Consider the following 23,949-nt stretch of genomic DNA (forward strand, 5'->3'; position numbering starts at 1 on the left):
CAACCAAGCGTAACACAGCTGAAGCGACAAATACGGCTGGTCGTCCCGAATGGAACTTACCCCGGCAGATACCTGTGTTATGGTATGTATCTATTATCTATGCAGGTGGCTCTGGTTGGTGTTCCGTATACACGACGCCAATCAGCGGTAGGATTTTTGAACAACAGTAGATAATCGCACATAGTAATACGAAGTTGAAGAATTGACCATTCGATTTCCAGGCGACTGTTTTAGTTTTGCCCTTACAGTCCTTAATGATACCAACTGCGGGGAAAGTGTACTAGGTAGTACTAGGCTTAAGAGCACATCGTTATACAAGAATGACAACATGTATGTAGACTCAAGTCCTACACGTGTAAAATAGGCAGCAACATTGAATGGAAGCACAATAGAATTTTAGAAATTAAGTGCACCTTCCCATGTAAATAGCCTCATGTTAGTTGCATAAGGGTCATACTCGGTTAAGTTAGCTGGTTAGGTAGGAAAAGAGAAAAAAAAGCAATAGGGAAGAGGAAAGAGGAGCCACTGCAGAAGCATCGATGACTTAAATGGAACAGTGGCCTAATGTGGTCTAATGTGGATAATGCGGGTCTGGTTCCATCCGTGCCCGCTACCTAGAATAAGTATCTTGGTAACGTTGGAAAGTACAATCTCTAGCAGAATAACCAGAGATGGTACATGGGTGGAACAAGAATGGATTTAGCTAAGGATCCCCTAACTTTAACTAAGCCTCCTCGGCTTCTGTCCCATCAGCACTAATTCTTTGTAATTTGTCTTGGCTTTTAACCCACGACATCCATGGATCTATCATGGATGCGGTGTTTGCAGTCAGTCATGTCCACGGGTATTCGTACTGCAGGACATCACTTATTTTATACCTACCAGGTTACCCTACTTGCCTACAAAAGTCCTCCTACCCTTACATTCGCTCTATTCTAATAACGGAATGATGATAATAATAATAAGCTGACCCTACCTGACCTACCTCATCTACTTGACCTGCCTGAATTGCTGAATCATTGAATTGACAACCTTGTCTGTCAATCATATTTCGCCCCTCTCCTTTATTCGCTTCCCAATTTATGACCTATCCAATCCTTCCTTTTTTCGTTTTTGTTCTTTTTTAATTTACTCGACCACCTCGACGCGGGACAAATTCATAATATGAACCCTTCGCCAATCCTGTCGTCGCCGTCGCTTCCGCTATCCTCCTAACATTCTTTAGAACATTGATTCAACTATCCTTGTCGATTCCCGTGTCAAAGCTACGTCAAGTCACGCGTTGGCTCAACATTAGCGCAACTCCGCAATAGCATCACGACGACGAAGTTTTAGGATAATACCTATTACCTAAGTTTTTTTGCTATAGGATATAGTAACTGGGCAAGCGGTCACGGATACTGTCAGAGTCGATATTCTACAATCATTTGGCCTTATATACGTATAGGCGCATTGGTATATTTCATCAAGTTCTGCGCTAATCGCATACCACGATGAAGGAGCAGTGGGATAAGGACGTCGAGTCCTCCGCTCAGTTGCTTTCTAAGGAGACTCAGTCGCCGGGTAGCGAGGAATTTGATTTCGACGAACCCGAAGAAAGTCAAAATTGGTCGTCGCCGCACAGATCCGATCATAATCCAATATGGCGTCGAATCCAGTCTATTCCGGTACCTAGTTGGTTACCCGTTCGCAAATTTAACCCGAGATATTTCATATTCGCTGTTATCGTCTCCCTACTTATAACCTTATTTGTCTTTAACCCCTATTCTCCCGCGAAACCTACCCAACATCAAACAGATGTTGACGTCTCTCCTACGACGACACCGACGACTGCGGCAGCTCAAATCACATCAACAGTTGCAACTCACGAAGAAAAACCTACATCCGTACCCGCACCCGAATCTGCAAGTGCGCCCGCATCTTCTCCGTCCGAGAAAGTCGGAGAGGGGGCTGAGAAGCCTAAGGAGAAACCGAAGCCCGAGAGCAAATATTGCACGACATGGCCTGTGGATGAACATGGAAATTACAAATTGCAAGAAACGAATCGCGTTGATAAAATTAAGCTAGATAGCATTGCTCCCAAGGGCGGTTGGAAGAAACCGGCTGGCATTAAGGTCATTGGTATGGTCTTCTATGGTCGCAAGAGATATGTAGACCTTCTAGACTGCTACCTGCAACAGAATTTGGCATCCAATGGTGGCTACTTTGACGAGGTTTGGTTCATGGCCCACACCAAGGTTGAGGACGATGTTGAATGGGTAGAAGAGCTCGTCAAGAAGACGCCCGGCTACAAACTTGTTGGCAAGGGAATTTGCGAAGGTAAAAAATACAAGTGCATGTGGAACTACGCGGTCGAGGACAACACCATCTACGTCAAGATAGATGACGATATTGTGAGTAACCCCTCTTGCTACTTACTGCGTTTTGCCTCTATTTCGGGCAAGATCAGAACCAGAGAGTGAGGAGAAGCGCGGACTAACCTTATGACTTAGGTATATATCCACCAAGACGCTATCCCTCAACTCATCCACACTCGTATTGCTCTTCCTCATCCGTATGCGATTTCAGCAAACTTAGTCAACAGCCCTGTCACCGGCATGGAACAGTATCACTATGGCGCTATCCATCCCTTCCTTCCGGATCCGAGTAGCAAGCCTTCGTTCTTCGCAGCGGAATCGTGGCGTGTATCGGAGAAAAAGAAGTATCCAGAAGAGGAATTGGTAGCCGATTATAACCTTATGGATATCAAGCCCTCGTACCGTGGTCACCCGTGGCTCCTCATCTCCGACGACCACTATGATCTCCTGAAGACCCCGATGGGTAAATATGACCAGAACCGCGGTGGTGATCCGATCGCTTTTGGTGCCGCGTGGAAGTCGTGGGCCATTGGCGCGCAGCAACAGTACTCGCTCCTATACAATCTTGAACAGAATAAGATGTATCGTTATTTCTTCGGTAGAAACATTCGCTACCCGGAGAACTCTTCCAAACCGAATGCTACAGCAGTCGTTCTCGGTGACGGAAAGGGTCCTGGTGGCGAGCAGACATACGACACCGGATTCAACCGATACAACCTGAACTTCGTAGCTGTCTGGGGATCCGATATCAGGGACCAACTTCCTATCGCCGACGATGACGAGCAAGATATTACCGCGGATATCCCAAGACGTATCGGACGACCGTTCCTCATCGACACGCGCTCCGTAGTCGGCCACTTCAGCTTCTTCACCCAGCACGACGGCATCACCAAAAGCGATCTCCTTGACAGGTATCGCGCGTTCGCGAACGAGGCTGTCTGTGCGCCGAATAACCAGAAGAAGCCATACGATCCGATGTGCGAGGACTTCCGAGTTGAAGGTGGTCTAGGACGGTAGTAATGGTCTTAGTAGTAGCAACATGAGTTGAGAATTGACGTAATCGGGAAGGGGGGATGTGAAGAGCGTGATGTATCTCTCGCACCTCACATCCTCATGACATTTTTTTGCATGGCGTTCCTGGATACTTGCATACGAAACGAAACCGACCGGGCCAATTCCGTACAAAGGTGCTAAACAGGTTCTGGTTTGGGCGAAGGCGAAGGCGAATTCACGGGAGTGATGCACGCGCGCTGCATTTTGGGTTGGATTTGTTTCTCGCGACGTTTGTTCCTCTTTTTTATACGATACTACGGGCTGGATACGATGGCGAACGGAGGGCGAAGGCGAGGGTAAGGCAAGGCGAGAAGGCGTACCGTAGTAGATATGCTATTTAGGAAAATGCATCCACACACCACACGCATATGTCTTGTATATATATGAATGAATGAATTGCGCCCATTGTCCTTTTTTAAAAAAAAAAAAATCATACTCCGTCCACCGGCTTTACATAGATGCGAGGACGGGAAGTGAAGGTAAATATAGGGTTTTTAGAGTGAGAAAAGGCTAACTCCTAGGCCATAGATAAACCCGGTAATGAGTGGTGTACGCGCGTCCTGGTGTGTAGGGGCCTGTTAGCGGTTGGGGCGGGAGTCGGCAGCCAATGCAGGTGAGATGATGGATCGGATTGGGTTGTGGATTTGCTGACCGGTTGCGATGAGGTACATACGCTTAATACCTACCTATCTTAATATACGATTATCGTATGATTGATTAAATGACGGCTTCTGGGAGGGGAATGTCGGGTATTGACTTCTTAGGGATCTTGGTTTTCTTGGGGGAAGAGAGGGGAGATGATGATAAGTAGGTAGGTACATATATATTCTTTGGAGTCTACAGACACAGACTCAGTATTTTGAGACAGGAATCTTAAAGGTTTAAGGTGTAATAAGACAACCTTTTCGGCGTTCTATCCCTTCACACACATCTCTATTTACAGCTACCTATCTCTGGTAAGGCGTAGTCCAAGTGAGGTCGAATCAAACTCTGATGCGGCTCTACGACGGTGCCGACGGGAAGGTTTCCAGGGATATTGTGCAGCTCTGAGGTAGTATTCGGACCGTGGTAGCGATGTGTTTAACCTAGATGTAGTATGGAAGCCGAAACACGTGCTGTACATGCTCTAAATGTATTTTGAGGGGCGTATAGGTATCGATTAGTTCATCACGATGGATATCGTCGTCTATCTATTTATCTTCTTTTTCCGTTGTCCTTGGCCCTCTCTCCCTCTGCTTCAGACAGCAATTTCTCGAATCTCAATAGCTTTATGCCCAAACATGCGGGCCCAATCGAAAGTTGTGGTTAGGACCATGTTTGGTGATTACCTACCTAGGTACCTACCTAGTAGGTAGGTATCTAGTATTCTAAGATCTTTTCTTTTAAGTAGTAATTTTACAATGTCCTCACGCCCTTTCCGAATAGCGAGTTCCAATGGTGTTGTGAAACCACAATTAGGATTTACTCTATTTGAAGAAAGTAAGATTTCAACGATGGCTAGATCGCTTCCGGCAACTTCTATAGCTGCGAGTAGTGGCGTCTGTCCAAGAATACTCTCCATATTCGGATCTATCGTATCGTCGGCAAGGATGGCTTTGATAATATCTTTGGTTTCGTTTTTAATTTTTCCGCTGTTGTTGGATAAGCAGACCTCCTTGATTAGCAAGAAGGTTTTTTCTTCTGGATCGAATTGTGGAAGAAAATCTGGCAAGAGATAAAAGCGCACTATTTCGGGCAACTGTGGTGAATATTGCGCTAAGCTGTTGGCGTCCTTCTTTTCAGCGTCCCACAGCAAGTTAACAGTGCTCTCGTGTCGATTATCGAGTGCAACTAATATTGGTGGAAGCACGTCTCCGATCCTCACATCTGCCCCCCGGGCTAGAAGTTGTTTGACGACGGCGTCTTCTCCGTTTCTTGCCGCCCACGATAATGGTGTTTGGCCATCTACACCCTTCGAGTTGACATCGAATCCGCTGCACTCATCGCATAATATCCTCACTACTTCTTCCAGCCCAAAATATGCTGCTAGGTGTAAACCGGTGTCTTCTAGGGTCTCTCGAGCTTTTCTATCACTCCCAGACATCAAATATTCGTAAGCTTTGTTAGCTTCACGAAAAGAATACCTCCTGCTGCCCATTAATTCCAGGCATGCCGCCTCGACATGAGCCTGCTTTTGGAGAAATGAAACGATGTTTTTCCAATCGCAGCTTGGGGATTTGCGCGCATGGGTACCCCAATATGCGACCGCGTATTGATAAAAGGGGTGACGTAATAGTCTCTGGTCGTAATCCCATGTGCCTAGTATAGCCCCTTGGTCGAAATCCCCAAAAGATAGATAATTGACACAGAGTCTCGTAAGATTTGCTTGAGCGTTTGGGTACCATTTATTTTCTACTTTCGTGAGGTATTCCTGTGTCGTGTAATGAATTAATCGAACAAATCCATCGTCGTTGCATGTAATCAATCCGGCACAGATGGATAGCAACTTCTTAGGACTGGGTTGAAAACTGGCGTCAAAATACCTCATTCCTGGTTGGATTGCGAGAGCCTGAAGCATCGCCCTTATATGAAGTGGAGTTATGGCATAGACTGCCCATGCAAGGGCTTGGTATGCCAGTTTACTACATTCATCTCCTTGGTTTTCAATCCTTTCCAGGGTACGTTGGTATGCCGAATCTAATCTGTCCGATGCTGTAATAAGGTTGCTTGTCACTTGTTTAATGTGTCCTCTTGTTGGCAATCCCCTTAATGAATTCATGTGAAGCTCAGCAAGCAAGAACCTATCAATGCGTTTTAGTCAGATTTCTTAAAAAGTATTAAATAAATACCTAAGTAAACCCCGGACTAGGAAAGACAACGAATTGTGTACTAAGAGAGGAGAGCTTACATTCCATCGGCTGCCTTGATGACCTTCGATATGACTTCTTCTCGGAATTCATCATCAAACAACCCATCCCTTTCAAGCAGAATCTGACTACGCAAATATTCTTCCATGTCGTGGCTATCCGCAGTCACCTCTATAATGGACGAATTCGCGAGGGCGCCTTTGATCTCTCCAACTATTCGCGAAGTTGCGAATATGTTGATCTGGCATGCTTTCTGGAGGTCTAAAACCGTAGATATCAATAGCCACATACAGTTACCATCTTTTGTACATTCATCTAGGGCATCAACGATGAAGAAAGCCCTGCTGAAATCAGCCAACATAGATTTTAGTACATTGGTGAGTTCCTGATGGGTAGCCTCTGTCTTTTTATCTTTATGCATGCCGTAGAGCGCCTTCACAGTTTTTGGAACAGAGGGCTGTCGTGCGATTAGTTGCCATAAGAGACTGGACAGGTAGCCCTCTATTGTTACTGGTAGTTTATAGTTGCAGTATATGTAAGCAACTACCACGTCTGTTCTGTCTTGGAATTTTGATTCGAGATCGCAGACTATAGTGGACGTAAGCACTGTCTTGCCTGACCCTTGGATGCCTGGGCAATAGAGGGTAGTCCCCTCGTCATCAGTCCACTGTACGAACTTGTCATGTTCTAAGAACCACTGGTTGGTCTTAGGATGCCGTTTCCGAAGGATTTCGCTGTGTCGCGAACCATAATTAAATGGCGCGAGCCAGTTGAAAACCTCATCTTTATCACGCTTAGATCGGATATACGCGACGTCTTCCTTGATTTCGGTAACTAATGATATGTTAAATGAAACACATTATACCCAGAAATATACTTGAGCAGCTATCTTTTAGGTTACTGACTATGACTCACGATGATCTCTTTGGCTGGCTGCTGTTGAACAATATCGCGAAGTTGCACGTATCCCAACAACTCCTTTGCAAATGCTGCACTGATAGCGGCTGCGTACTCTTGCCAGGCCTTATTCTTATGAGTATCCGCATAATCGCAGATTCCTCGAATGACAATGCAAGGGAAATTGTCCATCAATCCGGCCGCTTCCATCTCAACGCACAAGATGTTTCCATCATAGCTCTCGTTGAGAGAGTCTCGAAAAGCAGCATCCTTTATGACACTATTGCCGGATGCAATCAAGCCATAGTGTACTTTTGTTCCTAAAAGTTTCCTCTCAATGGCATGTTTCCTGTCGCAGTGTAAGCAACTCTCCTCCGTGGGATCGGGTTCGTCTTCAAGTCTTTTGGGTTTGTAGTCCGGGCTCTGAACATGGCTGTACTCTGCTTCGAAGAGTATATCCTGGAGTGCATCGGTTCTCATATACTTCGGTGCTGATTTTGGGTATTTCTTTTGCCAATCCTGTAGATATGTTTGCATTTTCGACCCCTCTAAGTCTTGCTCTGCCTGAAGTGTCGATAGCGCCGTGCGAAGGAATACTGGTGGCTTATCCAATGAACCAATCCGTTTAAATCGGGTGCCATCTTCTACTTTCCCTAGATCCCACTGCACTACTCCTGGATAACCATGACCCGGAATACTGACAACGACATCGCCAAGCCTGACAATTGGGGGGATGCCACCACCAATGCCAACCATTAAGCCAAATCTAACGGCTGGAAATGTTTCAGTCATATGGGCCACAACGATTGCTGCAGATACCGTTCCGTACCCACCCATGGGGAGGCAAGCTACGACGACATTATGAGTGCCAATGCATCCTAAGGTGTATGTGTTAGAATCATGCTTCGACTTTTGCATGTCGTGAGGGAGGTTATGTCGTAGATCTAGCATGGCTACAGCTGCTGTTTGCTCCTTCGGAAGTGCGCATACCCATCCCACTGTGTACTCATTGCGACTATAAGTCTCGCGGGACATTTTAGGTTCGATGTTAGGTCAACGAAGGAGGTAAGAAAGCCTTGAGGTTAGTGCATAATTTGAAAAATTAGCGGTAACACCTCTGATAAGCAAACTACTTGTATAAACAGAAAATTGGTATCGAAATGCTTATCTTGAACTCGAGGTTCCATTTATACACCTTTATTCTTATAGCCTACTTGTATGGTATTGCTACGTGATAAGCCTACGAATATGCCTGCATGTATGAACCCCAACGTCATTGACGTTATACTGAGTGGCTATGGTTAGGTATGTTCCAGGCCAGTGCGGACGGCCCATATTTACCTCTGTTATTAACATAACAGCGACTGGGATTTCATCTGTTCTACCTCATTCAATTCTACTAAAATCTTAACTAGAATGAGAGGTGTATAACTCTTAAGGCAATTAATCATTGTTAATTACTCAATCTTGAGTCAAACACGTTTTTGAGTAATAATAAGGGATATTTCCATAGCTGTTATACCAGTAACAGGTGGAAATATGGGGCGTCTCTGCACTGGTCTGGCCCCTATTCCGCCCCCTCACAAGAGCCTACCTTAGATGTACATCAGCCCCCAACTACCCAGTTAAAACAGCCTCCAACGTACCAACCATATTAAGCAAAACAACACCCCTTCACCCAAAGTCACTAATCAAGTATCCTTTTCCCTCAAACTAACCCGACACGGATAACCATCAGCAGGATGTGCGCCCCCAGATTGTGTCTGATAAGCGCGCTCGCCATTGACGCTCTTGACCTTAGTCGTAGGGTGCAAGCGATCCCACTCGTCATAGGCGTGTCTGATATCGAACTCGCGCACCGTAAGCGCCAGCGTGATTTTGATATCGAGCATAGCCAAGGTCTGGCCTAGGCAGTTTCGCGGTCCGTGCTCGAAGGGTCGCCACCCCCCTTTTACGGGGTATAGTGGGTCACCCGGCTCGACCAGCCAACGCTCGGGTATGAATTCCATCGCCGAGGGCCAGTATTTCGGGTTGCGCTGTACCGCGGAGTGTAGGATCCACATGTTAGTCCCTTCGGTTGGGTACCTGTTGCCCTTGTCGTCTTGGAGATATACGCTGGGCTGGCCACCGCGCATAGCGGACGCGGGAGGGAAGAGACGTAGAGATTCTTTGATGACTGCCGTGGTGTAGGGAAGCTGATTGAGTAGATGGGGCTGTTCGCGCATCGTGTTAGCCGTTTCAGTAATGTCGGTACCGAACACGGCGTCGTGCTCAGCGCGAAGCTTGGTCATGGCTTCGGGGTGAGATTGCAGGAGGTAGAAGCAATAGCAGATGGTCGACGACGTAGAATCGTGGCCAGCAAAGAGGAACAGACGTATCTGCACCGTGGCCCAGTCCCTAAAAGTTGGGTCAAGTTTCTTGGAGCGTGGCTTGTCCTTTTGCTGGGCCATGTAACCCGCCAGGACGAGATGGATGATAGAGCGCGAAGAAGCGGCTTTCTCATCCTCGGTCCATTCAGTATAGCGCTTGTCAAGTTCCCGGGCTATGTAGTTGTTCATCTGGTAGCTATTGTACCGCTGCACAATGGGGCGAACTGGGTTCCATCTGATGAGAAGGTTCCACTCGTTGTCAAGGACATGCCAACGAATTTGCCGACGCAATGCCGATGCTAGGGGATTGAACTGCTGTTGAGAATGGAGTCGTGAATCTAGGGTTACGGCGCCAATGACGTCCATCATGTACGATAAAGTCACGTCGTCTAAAGAGAACATTTTACCTTTTCGAGCGTGTTCTCTTAAAACATCGACGTAGATTTCGGCTTCATCTACAACGTGAGACGTCTGCTGTAAAATATAGCTAGCGCTAAAGCCCGAGTTGAAAAGTGCTCGAGAACGCTTCCATTCGGGTCCGTTCATAGTGAACAAGTTCGCGCCACCAGCTAACGGATTGAAAAAGGCATGTAGAATGTGAGGCTTAGGTAAGTCGTATTCCTGGCAAGCTTGAATAGCAAGTACAGGAGAGCAGATCACCATCATAGGGTCAGCAAACGGCCACATGTCTAGGTAGATGATAGAATCGGCATCTTTTTTCTCAGTTGCACGACATAGAGCCTCAAAAGCATCAGGCTGCTGTGTGTCTTCTGGAAGTGTTTTCATAACTGGCGGGACAGCGAGGAGATGTCCTAGGATGGAGTTCCATGGCGGCATCGGCTACACGGCGATCACATTAGCATTAATAAAGGTAAGAAGAGTTAGGCAGCTAGGAAACAATACCACACTTACCATTCCTTTCTGGCGAAGCTGGTAGAATGTAAGTCGGGCCTGATAACCTTTGACCAGAAGATAGACGAAGGTACTGGCGCAGGCAATTAGCCCAGCCATGGCCGCATGCCCCACACTGAACAGCTCGTCGCTAATCATGGTGAAGCCGAGGTTGCGTATAGTGGCAAAAGAAGATGCAATAGAAGCTAATGTTTGATATGCGAAGTAAAAGAATCCTTAACTAGGCATTATTAGTGATGTGTAAAGGTTATAGTTACCCCTATTGTTGGGACATAAAGTAATTGAGGGTGGAGTGAACGTTGTAGAGAATGGCAACAATCCGAATGCTGTGAAGGAACTAAGCCACCAATGCAAAACGGATGAGGAGACTGACGGCTATTACAAAAATGAAGCGTGCTTCTGATTAGCTCGACAAAAGCCATCATACGGTTGATGCAAGGGAGCCTGAAAGACTTGATAAAATGTCCATGATCCCTTCTTGTTATGTGAGTTAGATGTAAGTTACTTATTTGGTTGGGAGATGAGCTTGTATAAGATCCTTGGATGCGGCCATAACACACCTAGCCTTCTTGAGGCGGAGAGGCGATGGCCTCCAGGGCGAAGTTGTTGGAAGTTGTGATCACATTGTGTATAGCAGCGTGCTTAAAGGCTTTGAAGATTGATGATTGCGCTTTCAGGCAGACTTTATTACTGCCTACCTAGATATATATATAGGTAATTTCCTTGTTAGTCTATCGCTTCTTATCCGAGCAATAAATCTTATTTGATTAGAAAGTGCGTATCTTCCAATATACCTATTGTGACCAATTAGATGCCGAGCCGAAAACCTTGTTCTGGTCTTTTGTGAGACACCGTAAGCTGTGTAACCTGAATAGTCTCTCGATTCAGTATATAGTACGTATATTTTATTGATATTACTCGTACCCCATCCCATCCCCATTCACGCCCGTCATGTCCAACTGCATACACTAGCCAAGCCATAGATAGCAGCTGAATGAATGTCCGAATACTCCTTCCTTTTTTACGTTGGTAGAAAAATACGGCTTGATATCAGACAGATTCTGAAAAGTAGGTGGAAAAGGACCGTGGCGTAATTACCTATTCTACAAGGCGTGTGCCCTATCTTTTACCGCTAAATCCCCTGTAAGAATAACCTTGGAAGGGACTCCACGCACTCTTTTTCAACAACGGTTCAGCAGCAGCTCAATAACAACTATAGATCCCGATTCTAGACAAGCAAAAATTATATTATTCAATTCAATATTCGAAGCGCTCTACTTCAAGCTAGATTATATCGCGTCAACTGCATTGTCAGTACAATTATAAGACTTTCTTTTAAGTTGTTGTTGAGTTGTTGTCAACTAAAATGGATATATGGGGTAGTACGCTGGCTGTACTCAGGCACTTATTTAAATAATTACAATAATAGCTTAAGCTTAACAATGTCTCGACGGTTATAAGCACTATTGTTATATTACTAGAATACGTATATATCAATTCCCTTTATGAGAGCTTCAATATAAGCTTACTTACATTGTATAAGATCCACTGGAAATATGGCTATGAAACTTTGGTTTGAGCTGTTTTTAAGCTGTCATTGAGCCGTTGTTGAAAGTACCCGTAATAGAGCTGAAAGGGTACCAACTATTGATCATTGGGGTCACTTAGAATCTTAGCGCTAGGTGGAGCGCTAAGTCCCTTATTCTTATAAGGGGCTTTAGCAGAAAATACAGTGTATATTCCACTGATCGCACCCTATTTTTTCAAAGTTGGCGGTTTCAAGCATTCGCGCACCACAAGAGCGCTGGAATCTGATTGGCCGAGTCTCGTCTCAATATTCTTTAAAGAGCTTTGTAATTGATTATTATTGGTTGATCTTTGAACTATTCTGTGGTGGCTGGTCTGCGTTCTGCAGTTAGTGACGTAAGAGGTAGATTCCCCACCAGTTCCATGTAAAGCTCTTAAGTTAAAGCTTATTTTTCCAATCGCGTCGTTAGAAAAGCTTGCGTTTAACAATATCGCTACTCAATCTTGATGATTGAACATCCACCTCTGAAAACATCAATCTAATATTAATATGAGAGCTCTAAGGACATTCTATTGCTTGCCTCAGTTACTAAGTTATAAGATGGGTACCTACCTAAATCAAGTCTCAAGAATGATTTCGAAGTTAGGTATGCCCAGTTCGACTTAGCTGCGACTAATTTGCTTCGGATGAAAGTACTTAGTCAAGGGACGGAAAAGGGGCAAAATAAACTTTACATCGATCGAATAGCCAAAGCTTAATGCGACACCGAGAGATGGAAGAGTTCGAGTGCTCTTATTTAAGTGGTGGTGGTATCGACGGTTCTTGTTCTAGCCCCCCTTTTAGTCTTGTCTCCCCGTAATGCTCTCTTCTGGCGTATGTGGGTAGTCGGTTGATATTTGAGTAGGACGTTGCACGGGATGTTCGGTAGTTCCAAACTGACTCGAGGTATAGATTATGACAACGTTCACGTATATCCGCATATCCGATCTCTAGTCTAACACATAGCTTTATTAGATTTGCTCATATTCACCTAAATATGATCTATCTCTGGCTGATAGTGGAATTCAGAAATGTCTTCCACTCCTGATCACATTGGGAGGGTGATCTTGGCACGGAACAAGACACTTCATCGAGGAAGTAAGGAAATCAAGGAATCATATTTGGAATATCAAGTCTTCTGTGACTAAAATCTCAATTCTATTCGTCGGTCTAACTATCCCTACTATCGCGATGTCGAATCAACCGGGTCCAGATCATGGCAAAACGTGGGGAATCGATGTGGTCGTCGGGGCCTTCTTCGGCATCGCGGTGTACAACGCTCTTGAGGTGTACATATTGATGTTCAACACCTTTCGACGAAAGAATACGCTTTACTTCTGGACTATACTGGCTGCCAATACGGGAGTCCTATTACATTTACTATACGTTTTTCGTCTCTGGAGTCTGGCGCCTAATTTACCCATGGCCGTGTTCACGTCGATAGGTTGGATTTTGATGTCAACCGGACAGTCCCTCGTTCTCTACTTGAGGTTACATCTTGTTATTCACGACCGGCGCAAACTACGATGGATCCTATCACTCATCATATTTACATTCATCACATTACAGGTACCGACGACTGCGACATTCTTAGCCTTGTGCGCCTCTCCGCCGGACAGCGCAAACGGAAAGAAATTTAAGGATGCATTCGACGTATTCAAAATAGCGCAGCTTGCTGGCTTCCTGATACAAGAAGCTGTAATCTCGGGTATATACGTGTACGCGTTCCATAAAACATCGCGGCGTTTGCGCATGGTCAGAGAGGATCAAGTTAAAAAGATGCTACATGAGCTTATCGCGCTCGTCGTCATTGTTGTCTTATTCGACGTTGCGCTCATCGTGGACGAACTAGTGGGAAATTATCAGATCCAGACCACTCTCAAGCCGGCAGTGTACAGTATTAAGCTAAAGGCGGAGCTGTTCGTATTGAACAACCTCGTCACCTGGATGCAGACACCATCTACCACTTCCGGAAGCGGTGCATCAAACCCAAACGCGCGAAAGCCGGTTCCCTTAGATCGACTATCAAGCGGACATACTCTTACATCGGAAGTCAAGTCTCACCCGTTACATGTTCCCTCCCGCGTTTCCTCTCGCGTCTCCTCACGCGCTCCCTCGTGCGTCCCTTCACGCACTGCCACACCTGATCAAAAGCCTTCCAATTTGGGGAAGAGCGATACAATGGCGGAGAGTGAAGAGAGACCATATCAAAGAAATGGGAGTGAAATAAGCCCCCATTCAATGATGGCGTCGGAGCCGCGAGTGTTGACGGGGAATGGAGTCATGCCAGAACAAAGTCAGCCAACTTTTGAAAAGATAGATCTAGGTGATTGAAGTGATGCCTACAAACACTATAAGTCATATTTGACTAGGATTCGGGATCCAAGGACTACACGAGTAGCTAGTGTGTTTTGGCTGTTCAAGAGATCTGGTATGGATATAGACGACAAATGTGGCGTCGTTGAAATAGAAGGCCCATGGTACTAGGTAGAGTGAGGAATATTGTCCAGATAGAAGCAACGTTGATCAAAAGGGATAAAGGTGAGCATTCCTGAGTCTACCACTACCTTCATAAAATCTAATAGTGCATAGTATTCAGCTGCCTGTGGGGTAGCTCCTTTGAATATCAAGTGGACATTTCATTGTTGCTTGTTTTTCATTCTTGAGTCAATCCCAATGGAACAAATACTCGGATCTATTAAATAGTCATGAGATGTTAGTAGAAACTGGCTCATTTTCCTAGAATTTATAAAAGGTTCTGTATCTATGTGGAGTAAATCGCGGATAGTGCGGTTGAATTTTATATGCCTACCTAGTAATGTCGGTACCCCTTTAAATTATATTAACAAGTCTAATACTTTCTTATACACATATAGATTCAAACAAATGACCCCAGAGGGATTTATGGGTATGGATATAGTGTTTTAGGGAGATTACCCATATTTATTTCAGCACGTTTATGAAATGTTCATAGATGTGCCTGTGTGAATTTAAGGTACCTAGGTACTTAAAAAGGGGCACGTACCTGTTTCCATCCCGACACTCGGCGGCGACCCAACGAAGAAATAGAAAGTACAATTACTGATTCTCAGTTACCCTGGATACGACTCGTATTCTTTGCGAGATTATAGGAGTACATATTGGTCTACTACGGCGTCCGTAAGTACCCTTGACAGGTACCGCCTAAGTACACAAAACGACAAAATTCACAACACTTCACGGTCTTAGGAAAAGCCTCTCGTCCCCCACCTTCGTACGGATTTACTGATTTCGATCTCTGAAGGAATTCTTTATTTATTCCCTTCTGTTTACCTCGACGAAATTCCTTTCAACTTTCATTCACATCTCACCCACATCCCGCCGCCACCACGACCATTTCCACTCACTACCCCCCGTATCTTTCTTTTACAAGCGTCAACGAAAACAATATCAATTATTCTACTATTCGCATTCACTACCGTTAACAATGCCTCCCAAAACCGTAAGAGCAAAGGTGAGCAAGGAAGACGGTCGTTTGTCACAACGAGAAATCGAGATTGTCGCGATGGCGTGGTGTTCAGTCAAGTCCGCCAAGGATGGCAAACCCGTCGTAAGTACCTATTTTCCACTTATAAAACGCGACAAATACAATCGCCAGAATAATTATTTCTCGTGAATCGCACTTCTTCCATTCCCATTCCTACCAATTGATTTTTTTCGCGTCCAATTCGAGAACGTCTCACATATTGCGTCTTCTCAATCAAAACATACCTACCTCATCCCACCTCCCCGACTCCCCATCCCCAACATAGACACCACCCACTAACACGTCCAACAGGTCGACTTCCCCAAGTTCACCAAGATGGCAGGGTACAAGACCGCCGACTCAGCGCGCCACGCCTGGCGTCCAGTCGAGAAAAAACTCGAAGCGATCGCCGCAGCATCCAACGCCCACCCCGAGCCCGACAGCGCCCCTACCACCCCTGTCGCGGGTCCAAGCGCCTCTGTCGCCACCCCGCCTAAGCGCAAGAGCGGTCCTTACATCGGCGACGACGCGACTAGGCAAGGCATCGTCGCGAAGAAGTCGCGCTATGCGCTCTCTCAGGAACCCATGCGTCCCCACAAGAAGAAGGGGACTCTTGTTGCTGCTGTCAAGACTAAGGCTAGGGAGGAGGAGGATGAGGCCGATCTGGCTGCTGAGGATAGCTGGAATGAGTATGAGAGCTTTGACGAGATTGGGGATGGCGAGGCTTAGATCTTTCGTCTGGAGGCTGGTTTCCTCTGGTCGTTTGAGATGATGGGTCGTGGTCGTCGAGGATCCGTTGTGTTGTGTGTTTCGCTTCTCGGCTTGGAGGGTGGATGGCGTGGAGTACTGGTCAAAGGAGTTGGTGGGGATTGCTTTTGCTGTAGGTAGTTAGCACTCTGGTGTGCTGGATTTCGCGGTGGGAATGCGATTAGTCCACATTAAAATGTGTATGTGACGTTGGTCTTTGATTATATTTTGTGATTTGTTAACTCCTAGTATCTAAGATTGCAAGCATGAGTCTTCTACTGATGCTTGATGACTCGCTCGTATTAGGCATCATACGTAGTTGAATATGCCTATACCACATTGTTGATATCAACTCGCCGCGTGTAAATCTCCTCTTTAGTCTACATTAGATGCTACCTTACAGCCTCAATTTGTCATACTTCTCTATGGGTGATTAATCATAGAAATGTAACGGTACCGACTTTTAAACTGGGACAGTGATGACGCATGTTTAGTATAATGCTACTTATATCATCTTCCATCGTCCAATGAAGTCCAATAATACACCCAAGTCAGATAAAAGAACATATAATTTGACATAGGAGGTAGGGACTTAAGGAGGCAAGGGGCTAATTTTGGTCGCCAATATTACATGCATTACGCGCTTTCTAGATATAATTATGCCTGATATCCTAATTGGTATAGACTCCCCAATAATAGGGTTACAAGGTGATAAACATGGCAATGCTTTATTGGCAATTGTGCATGTCTAGCGGCCTGAGATGGAGGCCTAAGATTTTGGGATCTAATAGAACAATATGTAAAAGTGACAGGAATTGTGATGGCTCTCTGCTTTATCTTTTGGTCGGCTGACAGAATGAATTGTCATTAGGAATCCTCTTTATGAGACTCTGAGAATATATTGATAGCAAACGAATAGTTGTTTAGATCATTGCGCTGGGTAGAGATTGGGCGCTCACAGATAGGGGTAAGTCCGTTGGGCTGAAAAAACCCAAGGTATCTGGATTTTTGCATTATTCGAAAACTCGTAAAATGAGTCATTCAACTCGATCTAATTTTTATGCACATTAAATCACGCTTTTGCGGCAGGCTTCAGTATATATTAAGGTCCAAAGCCTCACGTTCTTGTAGATCACAACTTGGTGTGGGTGATCAGGGGGCGGTGTGCTTGCCCATACGTGCTCCTCACAAGGCAGAATTCCAATGATAGACCTATGGATGCAATATTTCTATTGACGACATAGGTGGCAGTGCTTCTAATTGATCCATATGAATATATGTCAATTTCAATTACACTGAGATATTTTTCTGGACTGGAATACCTTAATTACTTTCTTTTAGCAAATCTTTTGTAACACGTAAGGGGCCATGGATCCCGGTACCGCCCTAGGTGTGGTATCTCTGGCATTCCAGGTCTTTTCTGGATGTATAAAAGGATGTCAACTGTTATTGGATGCGAAGAATCTACCAAAGAAGTACGGCTATCTTCGGCATCGTCTCCGTTTGGAGCAGCTTAAGTTGTTGGATTGGTGGGATGCGTCTGGTTTCGTGACGGAGGCTGCGTTCCAGGACAGTCCATTGGATGAGAGAAAGCAAGCTATGGTGGAATCTTTGCTCCAGATCAAGTCTATAACATTTGATATCGGTCGGATTAAAGAACGCTATGACCTCTCGCTGAAAGTTTCGGATGAAAGCCTGGGTAACGAAGCCCCAACTTCAGGAAATTTCCTCGAGCTTGACGTATGTTGACCTCATGGGAGTTTGGATATATGATAGGACTAACTCCTCAGTCTTCGGGAACTTCAGACAATAGAGAGACACTACGCCAGAAAGCTCTTAAATATGCTGATACTGTTCTGAAATGCCCGATAGGACTTCGATGGGCGGTGTTCGACGCCGCCAAGTTCGAACAACTCCTAGCCCGGTTTTCTGAACTAAATAATTCCATGCATTTTTCTTTGGAGTTGGGTCAAAGACTACATCATATAGAACTTCAAGAGAGGTCTCATATGCAGATTTTACAAGTACACGAAAAGTTAGACCAAGTTGTTGAACTCGTTCGGTCACTTCACCTACTCCCACATTGTAATTCAGGGGCTTCGTCGCAGGGCTCAGATGAAGGCGTGCATAGCACTTTAGAACGACTCGCTCGGTTCAAGGCCCTCAGTATGACGGTTGGTCTTCAGGACCTTCCCTGTGAGGAGGATACCATAGTGCAGATTGGACTTGAAGTCCCATCACCAGGAGACCTGGAGCTCCTCCTTTCACAAGTAGAGTTATACGAAGATCAAAAACAACTTGGTATCCATCGGGTCATGGGGAAATACGGCGGGACTCCTATCTGGGTTGAATGGAAGGGATACGACAAAAGTAGCACTACCTTAGCGTACCGCTGCGTCGAAACCCGAATCATACGCCTTGCTGCATTACTCCTAAAGAATCCAGACACGCCCCGAAAGCTTAGGCTCCCAACATCTCTCGGCTATATTCACGATCCTTCTTCGGCTAGATTTGGAATTGTGTTCGAGTTGCCCGCCTTGACTAGCACGTCAATCCCACTGTCCCTATATGATAGGTTCCAGATCTCCCTGAAGCCCTCGTTAACTGTGAGATTGGACATGGCGCGGAAGCTCACAGTAAGTTTGGAGTATATCCATGCAATGAAATGGCTTCACAAAGGTTTACGAAGCGATGATATCCTGTTCCTCCAATCATCTGGTTTTGATTGGTTGTCTTTCTGTATCTGTGGGTTCGAATACTCGCGGCCAGCAAATCCGAACGAAGTGACGGAGCTTCCAAGCGACAATAGAGAGCATGATTTATACCGACATCCTGATGTCCAGTTCGACGTTCCTAGAGATGGAGAATATGGATATAAAGAGAAACATGACATCTATAGTCTAGGGGTTATATTGACGGAGATTGGTCTATGGCAGCCGATCCATCAAGTGCTTGGGATTTCTCTAAATCGATTCATTCGACGCCCAATTATCAGAGAAGCCCGCAGCAACCTCCTAAAACCGGAATCAATCGCAATTCTGGAGTCAGAGACTGGGGAAAGATACACAGACGCGGTCATACTTTGTTTGACAGGCAGCCCGAGAGACCCGTTTGAAAAACAGAAAGGATTCGCATTCTCGGAGGAAAAACTGAAGGAGAACTCGACAGGGTGTCTGAAGAGGACTCGAGAAATATTGCAAAACATCAAGTTATAGAAAACAGAAACATGCTAAACACGGCAAAAAGAACCTTTACCAGCGCCGGCCAACTTGAAAACTGAGACTCCGCGGGGAGAGGCGCAATGCTATATCGCTTGGAACCATCAAACAGTATCTAGGTAGTTCGTGACGGTTAGCAAGCTGTCCAACACCTAACAATGTATTACGAATCAACACTGGGACTGACCTAGAAGACAAATGCATTATGGGAGGAAGGGAATAATGATTATCTTTTCATCTCCCACCAAATATGGCTCACCAGCCATCGACGTTTGACCTCCTCCCAGAGGTCCTGCGTCTTAGACGAGATGTTGTCCTTCAGTGGGATGTACGTGCTTCCATCTGGTTCTTCTCTGAAGACAGAATGGAGTGGGAAGTTGTGTAATGGTACATGTGATGTCCTCTTACACTCATCGCAGGCTGCCTGGCCTAAGGAGTGGAAATGATTCGATCCTAGTTTATTCAACAGATCGACTAATTGTCGCACGTTGATTCTTGTGTTGGGGTTAGGATCAAGCATAAGGAATGCGAGCTGTAGCATCTTCTGAATAGGGCGTCTACAGAATTCATCCTTCCCAGAACATACTAGGTGAAGCCAAATCCAATCGAATACGAGGTAGGGAGATCGACAGAATGGTGTCGGTCGACTGCTTGGGCCTTGATGAAGGTGTTCATTCAAGTCCTCGATAGAATTCTCCCCTAAAGCGACGGTACAAATTTCTAGTACAGTGCAACCTAGTGCCCACACGTCTGATGCCCTTCCACGAGCCAACTCATTATCGATCTCAGGGGCAATATAACGCTCAGTGATTGCGCCGGCTGGACCTTTGGTCTTTGAAGTGTTTGAATCTCGAAAGTTGCTCGAGATTCCAAAGTCAGCGAGATATACTTGACCATCCTTTATAAGGATATTGCTAGGCTTTATGTCTTTGTGACGGAAACCTGCATCGTGCAAATAATCCAAGACCTGGAAGAGACACGGTGGCCATTGGCACATGTTCCTACGAGCCTTTTGCTGTTCAAACTCATTAACATGGTTTCGACCCCAGACTTCAAGGTACTCGGCAAGGTTCATTTCAGCAACCGGAAGTATGAGAAGACCAATAGTTTGAGAACTCTCGATATAATGACTTCCGCAGAGCTTGACAATATGGTGATGTTTAGCTGTAGTCATGATAAATATTTCCTTCTTAATCTTCTCGTTCATCTCCTTGTTGTCTCGCCTTGGTGCCGGAAACTCTTTGCGAGCGTAGACCTTCCCATCGGACTTTCGCGCAACTTTCCAGACTTCCGAGTTAGACTTTCCCAAGGGCTCTTTTCCGTGGCGCATGAACGGGTCATCTTTGAACGATTCATCAACTATCTCCATTATGACGAATACCTGTTTAATACGTAATCTGCAAGTCGGTTCTTGTTATATTGCTTTAAGGGGTAGATTTTGGGCTGACTAACCTCTCTCTCCTCCCCACGAGGAATCCTTGTTTTAGCGTCTTATAGAGCCATTACTGGTGGTTGAAAATCAGGGGTCTTCAGGGACGATGTTCTAGCTTGTGGAGTATTCTAGCTGGTGATCGGGATTAGGTAATTACGTGTGAGACACAGCTGTTCTAGAGCTGGAGATAAGAGAGTACCTGTCAACCTAAGTAAAGGGAAGAGTGGGAACTAGTAGTATCGTGGCAGGGGTTTGTGAGGCTCTTTACAATAATAGCTACCCGCTTAGGATTAATTATATTTATAAAGCATGCCTAACCCGGGAGGGTAGGGTGGCATGGAGGCTGAACGGGTACTTACTAGCACCTCCGCCTCTCCCTCTCTTTTGCTTTTCCCATATGGCGTCATGGCGTAAGTGTAAAATCGAGAAGACATACACGTGTTACCTTGCTCATATATCATAATACTACATTTAGCCCTATGCATAAGTACCTACCAGGTCCTACTTAGGCATCTCTTATTGGAGTAGGGGGTGTAGCTTTAGATAGGTATTTATTGCACTCCCAAATAAGCATTCATATAAGCAGCCCTACTCTCAGGCACATACGAATACATTCCATAGAACCCTGGAGAATCCAGGGCTAGATCCGCCCCTGGGTACCTATACTTAATTTTGAGAGACCGGATTTTCCAATCGAACTTACCAATCTAGGTAGTTACATGTAGATACCTACAGGCTTTATTTCGCGCACCATAAATCAATTCTTTTTATTGTCAAGCCCTGAAAATCTAGATCTTTGTATTTTTACCAAAAGGACATAGATACCTAATGATGTAACGGCACTGCCTACCTATAATAATAGGGAGGCAGGGCCACATGTCACTCAGCCTTAACTGTTACGTACCTGGCATGACCGGTATGGAGGATCACATGGCTAGGTAACCGTGAGTTGGACCTCATTACTACGGTGTCTAGACAGGCACATGACGTATGCATCGAGCACAACTGACATGGCTCCAGGAACCAGGCCCAGGTGAAGCTATATCCTGATTTTGATCTTTCCTGACAATACCGTGCCCTGCGCCAAACCTGTTCAAGATGTGACAACTTGACAAGACACATGTACATGTCATCCAGATATACACGACGTGGCTCATACGTCTTTATTGGTCTCTTCTGACCCTAGAACAGTCAAAACGACCTCATGTATGGTTTATAAAATATTATTTACAGCATCATGCGCTCAAAAATACCTTCTTTGTAGTCTAGTTCGAGTATGCCCAACCTCAGCTACCTAGGCTACGACTCGCATATATTTCAAAAACTCCAAAGAGGAGGCCATGCTGACTGGTACCTGGAAACACGATCATCTTCTTTTTCTATTTGACGAATCCCTTCAAGTTGTGATTTGCGACATAGCCGCCACCGAATCAATGTCCGGGAAAATATCTGTTTGGATGCGACAGCATTACTCTCCGAAGAGTAGTTTTATCTTTGCCCCACCGGCCGCGGATGAGGGAGCCAACCAGTCAGCACACGATCCAGGGGCAAGACTAGAAAAGACTAACGTGCTTAAGAATATGCCTGAAGATATAACCATCATCGCGGTCATGGGAAAGACGGGATGCGGGAAATCTAGTTTCATATCAAAACTCGCCGTTACAGATTACACTGGCGCAGTTGGACATAATCTTAAGTCTGGTTGGTTATCCACCTTGCTATACACGAATTGATGCTTAGGTACCTACCTAGTACCTAGGTAGTATATAGGAGCTAACTTGTCGGAACTAAAGAAACCCACCTCATCCATGAGATAGAATGCAGAGTCGGGGGTCGCAGGGTACTGTTGATTGACACACCAGGCTTCGACGATACCGCAGGCGAGGATGTCATTGTTCTTGAAAGTATTGCAAAATGGTTGCATACTTCGTATAATGACAAGAAGTTCCTATCCGCCCTCATATATATGCACGATATAGGAGAAACTCGAGTCGGACGCTCTTCTGTAAAATCCTTCAAGTTGTTCAGAAAGATCACCGGCCAGGAGAACATGAAAAACGTCGTCTTACTGACGACAAAATGGGATGACCTCGGAAGCGATCAGCTTAGAGGCGCAGAACGGGAATCTCAACTCAAGATGAACTCGGACTTTTGGAAAGGCATGATAGCCGACGGTGCTTCGTTCATGAGGCACGACGGCACGACTAAGTCAGCCGAGAATGTCGCGGTCGGCCTCTTGGATAAAACGCTTGTCATCCTCAACATGCAGAAGCAGATGGCTGGTGGAAGTTCCCTAGCCAAGACAGATGCTGGCGCTTACGTTAACGAGGAGTTGATCAGATTCCAGCGAGAAGCAGAAGAGAATATCCTCCAACTAAGACAAGAATTCGAGCGAGCCTCGCGCCAAAGTTAGTCTCGTTCGGTAAATATGGTCCCCCGCCTAACCACTGACTCTTCGATGTTTTTTAGAGAATACGGTACTGGAAACCCAACTTCGAGAGCACTACGACAGAAAGATCGGCGAGTTGGAAGAAAACCGGAAGCAGCAGCAGAGGCTATTGGAAGTCAAGCTCCAGGAACAGGAAAACAGGATGGAGGCTGCGGCAAAGAAAAAGGAGGACGATGAAAAGGAACAACAAAACAGGGATATCAGAGATGAGCTGAGGCTATATGAGCTGATATATCGACAACACTGTAACGTTGCAACTATTGCTATAGTTGCAATATTTATACAAGTTGTTGAGGCTGTAACAACCACAGCTATTGCAAGGGCCATACTATTTACAATCGCTGCGGCAATCATGCCAGGTGTAGTTGTGAAGATGGTCGCAAACAACATAGCACATATACGATACGCAAGGGCAGCAGCGGAGCCCCCCAAAAATAAAGCAGTGATACTATCCGACATCACGATACAGGCCTAACAGGAAGAGACTACTTTGAATCTAACTACGATCAGACCTCCAGCAAAGCAGGCATTGAGCGCTCATTGAGCGCTCATTGAACGATTAAAATCATGAATGATACGTTGATTTTTGTGGACGTT

At 45.5% G+C, this 23,949-nt stretch overlaps 8 protein-coding genes across 8 annotated transcripts; 5 read left to right on the forward strand and 3 right to left on the reverse strand.

The window, feature by feature from the left end:
- Positions 1 to 793: 793 nt before the first annotated feature.
- Positions 794 to 4,058, forward strand: GGS22DRAFT_173840 (uncharacterized protein). The gene is made up of 2 exons (XM_047962992.1): positions 794 to 2,393; positions 2,493 to 4,058. Exons 1-2 carry the CDS (start codon positions 1,494 to 1,496, stop codon positions 3,372 to 3,374), a joined length of 1,782 nt encoding a protein of 593 aa, XP_047814788.1. The 5' UTR covers positions 794 to 1,493; the 3' UTR covers positions 3,375 to 4,058.
- A 546-nt stretch (positions 4,059 to 4,604) lies between these two features.
- GGS22DRAFT_197275 (uncharacterized protein) lies at positions 4,605 to 8,188 on the reverse strand (the record flags this gene model as incomplete). The annotated part of the gene is made up of 4 exons (XM_047965963.1): positions 4,605 to 4,676; positions 4,810 to 6,190; positions 6,298 to 7,090; positions 7,162 to 8,188. 4 exons carry the CDS (start codon positions 8,186 to 8,188, stop codon positions 4,605 to 4,607), a joined length of 3,273 nt encoding a protein of 1,090 aa, XP_047814789.1.
- Positions 8,189 to 8,518: 330 nt separating this feature from the next.
- On the reverse strand, positions 8,519 to 11,095 carry GGS22DRAFT_173841 (cytochrome protein). The gene is made up of 2 exons (XM_047962993.1): positions 10,435 to 11,095; positions 8,519 to 10,362 (listed from the first exon to the last, which is right to left on the reverse strand). Exons 1-2 carry the CDS (start codon positions 10,570 to 10,572, stop codon positions 8,845 to 8,847), a joined length of 1,656 nt encoding a protein of 551 aa, XP_047814790.1. The 5' UTR covers positions 10,573 to 11,095; the 3' UTR covers positions 8,519 to 8,844.
- A 1,369-nt stretch (positions 11,096 to 12,464) lies between these two features.
- On the forward strand, positions 12,465 to 14,534 carry GGS22DRAFT_78266 (uncharacterized protein). Its single transcript, XM_047968087.1, has one exon. It carries the CDS (start codon positions 13,193 to 13,195, stop codon positions 14,333 to 14,335), a length of 1,143 nt encoding a protein of 380 aa, XP_047814791.1. The 5' UTR covers positions 12,465 to 13,192; the 3' UTR covers positions 14,336 to 14,534.
- Positions 14,535 to 15,298: 764 nt separating this feature from the next.
- Positions 15,299 to 16,583, forward strand: GGS22DRAFT_173847 (uncharacterized protein). Its single transcript, XM_047962994.1, has 2 exons — positions 15,299 to 15,590; positions 15,819 to 16,583. Exons 1-2 carry the CDS (start codon positions 15,468 to 15,470, stop codon positions 16,233 to 16,235), a joined length of 540 nt encoding a protein of 179 aa, XP_047814792.1. The 5' UTR covers positions 15,299 to 15,467; the 3' UTR covers positions 16,236 to 16,583.
- Positions 16,584 to 17,390: 807 nt separating this feature from the next.
- GGS22DRAFT_78300 (prion-inhibition and propagation-domain-containing protein) lies at positions 17,391 to 19,583 on the forward strand. Its single transcript, XM_047968089.1, has 2 exons — positions 17,391 to 17,993; positions 18,044 to 19,583. The coding sequence occupies exons 1-2, from the start codon at positions 17,622 to 17,624 to the stop codon at positions 19,466 to 19,468; spliced, it is 1,797 nt and encodes a 598-aa protein (XP_047814793.1). The 5' UTR covers positions 17,391 to 17,621; the 3' UTR covers positions 19,469 to 19,583.
- On the reverse strand, positions 19,584 to 21,179 carry GGS22DRAFT_78285 (kinase-like protein). The gene has a single exon (XM_047968088.1). It carries the CDS (start codon positions 20,838 to 20,840, stop codon positions 19,698 to 19,700), a length of 1,143 nt encoding a protein of 380 aa, XP_047814794.1. The 5' UTR covers positions 20,841 to 21,179; the 3' UTR covers positions 19,584 to 19,697.
- Positions 21,180 to 22,510: 1,331 nt separating this feature from the next.
- GGS22DRAFT_173853 (uncharacterized protein) lies at positions 22,511 to 23,946 on the forward strand (the record flags this gene model as incomplete). Its single annotated transcript, XM_047962995.1, has 3 exons — positions 22,511 to 22,604; positions 22,697 to 23,311; positions 23,373 to 23,946. 3 exons carry the CDS (start codon positions 22,514 to 22,516, stop codon positions 23,825 to 23,827), a joined length of 1,161 nt encoding a protein of 386 aa, XP_047814795.1. The 3' UTR covers positions 23,828 to 23,946.
- Positions 23,947 to 23,949: the final 3 nt, after the last annotated feature.

The sequence above is a fragment of the Annulohypoxylon maeteangense genome, assembly GCF_022496945.1.
Source record: "Annulohypoxylon maeteangense strain CBS 123835 unplaced genomic scaffold GGS22scaffold_22, whole genome shotgun sequence".
In the NCBI taxonomy this organism is placed as follows: Eukaryota; Fungi; Ascomycota; class Sordariomycetes; order Xylariales; family Hypoxylaceae; genus Annulohypoxylon; species Annulohypoxylon maeteangense.

What these genes read in the sequence shown, in the direction of transcription:
- GGS22DRAFT_173841 (XM_047962993.1), bottom strand. Translation starts at nt 10,572, where the DNA reads ATGATTAGCGACGAGCTGTTCAGTGTGGGGCATGCGGCCATGGCTGGG. An exon ending in AGCTTCGCCAGAAAGGAATG is followed by an intron (nt 10,363 to 10,434) that starts GTAAGTGTGGTA and finishes ATCGCCGTGTAG; the next exon opens with CCGATGCCGCCATGGAACTC.
- GGS22DRAFT_173847 (XM_047962994.1), top strand. Translation starts at nt 15,468, where the DNA reads ATGCCTCCCAAAACCGTAAGAGCAAAGGTGAGCAAGGAAGACGGTCGT. An exon ending in CCAAGGATGGCAAACCCGTC is followed by an intron (nt 15,591 to 15,818) that starts GTAAGTACCTAT and finishes CACGTCCAACAG; the next exon opens with GTCGACTTCCCCAAGTTCAC.
- GGS22DRAFT_78300 (XM_047968089.1), top strand. Translation starts at nt 17,622, where the DNA reads ATGGATCCCGGTACCGCCCTAGGTGTGGTATCTCTGGCATTCCAGGTC. An exon ending in GAAATTTCCTCGAGCTTGAC is followed by an intron (nt 17,994 to 18,043) that starts GTATGTTGACCT and finishes CTAACTCCTCAG; the next exon opens with TCTTCGGGAACTTCAGACAA.
- GGS22DRAFT_173840 (XM_047962992.1), top strand. Translation starts at nt 1,494, where the DNA reads ATGAAGGAGCAGTGGGATAAGGACGTCGAGTCCTCCGCTCAGTTGCTT. An exon ending in TCAAGATAGATGACGATATT is followed by an intron (nt 2,394 to 2,492) that starts GTGAGTAACCCC and finishes CTTATGACTTAG; the next exon opens with GTATATATCCACCAAGACGC.
- GGS22DRAFT_78285 (XM_047968088.1), bottom strand. Translation starts at nt 20,840, where the DNA reads ATGGAGATAGTTGATGAATCGTTCAAAGATGACCCGTTCATGCGCCAC.
- GGS22DRAFT_78266 (XM_047968087.1), top strand. Translation starts at nt 13,193, where the DNA reads ATGTCGAATCAACCGGGTCCAGATCATGGCAAAACGTGGGGAATCGAT.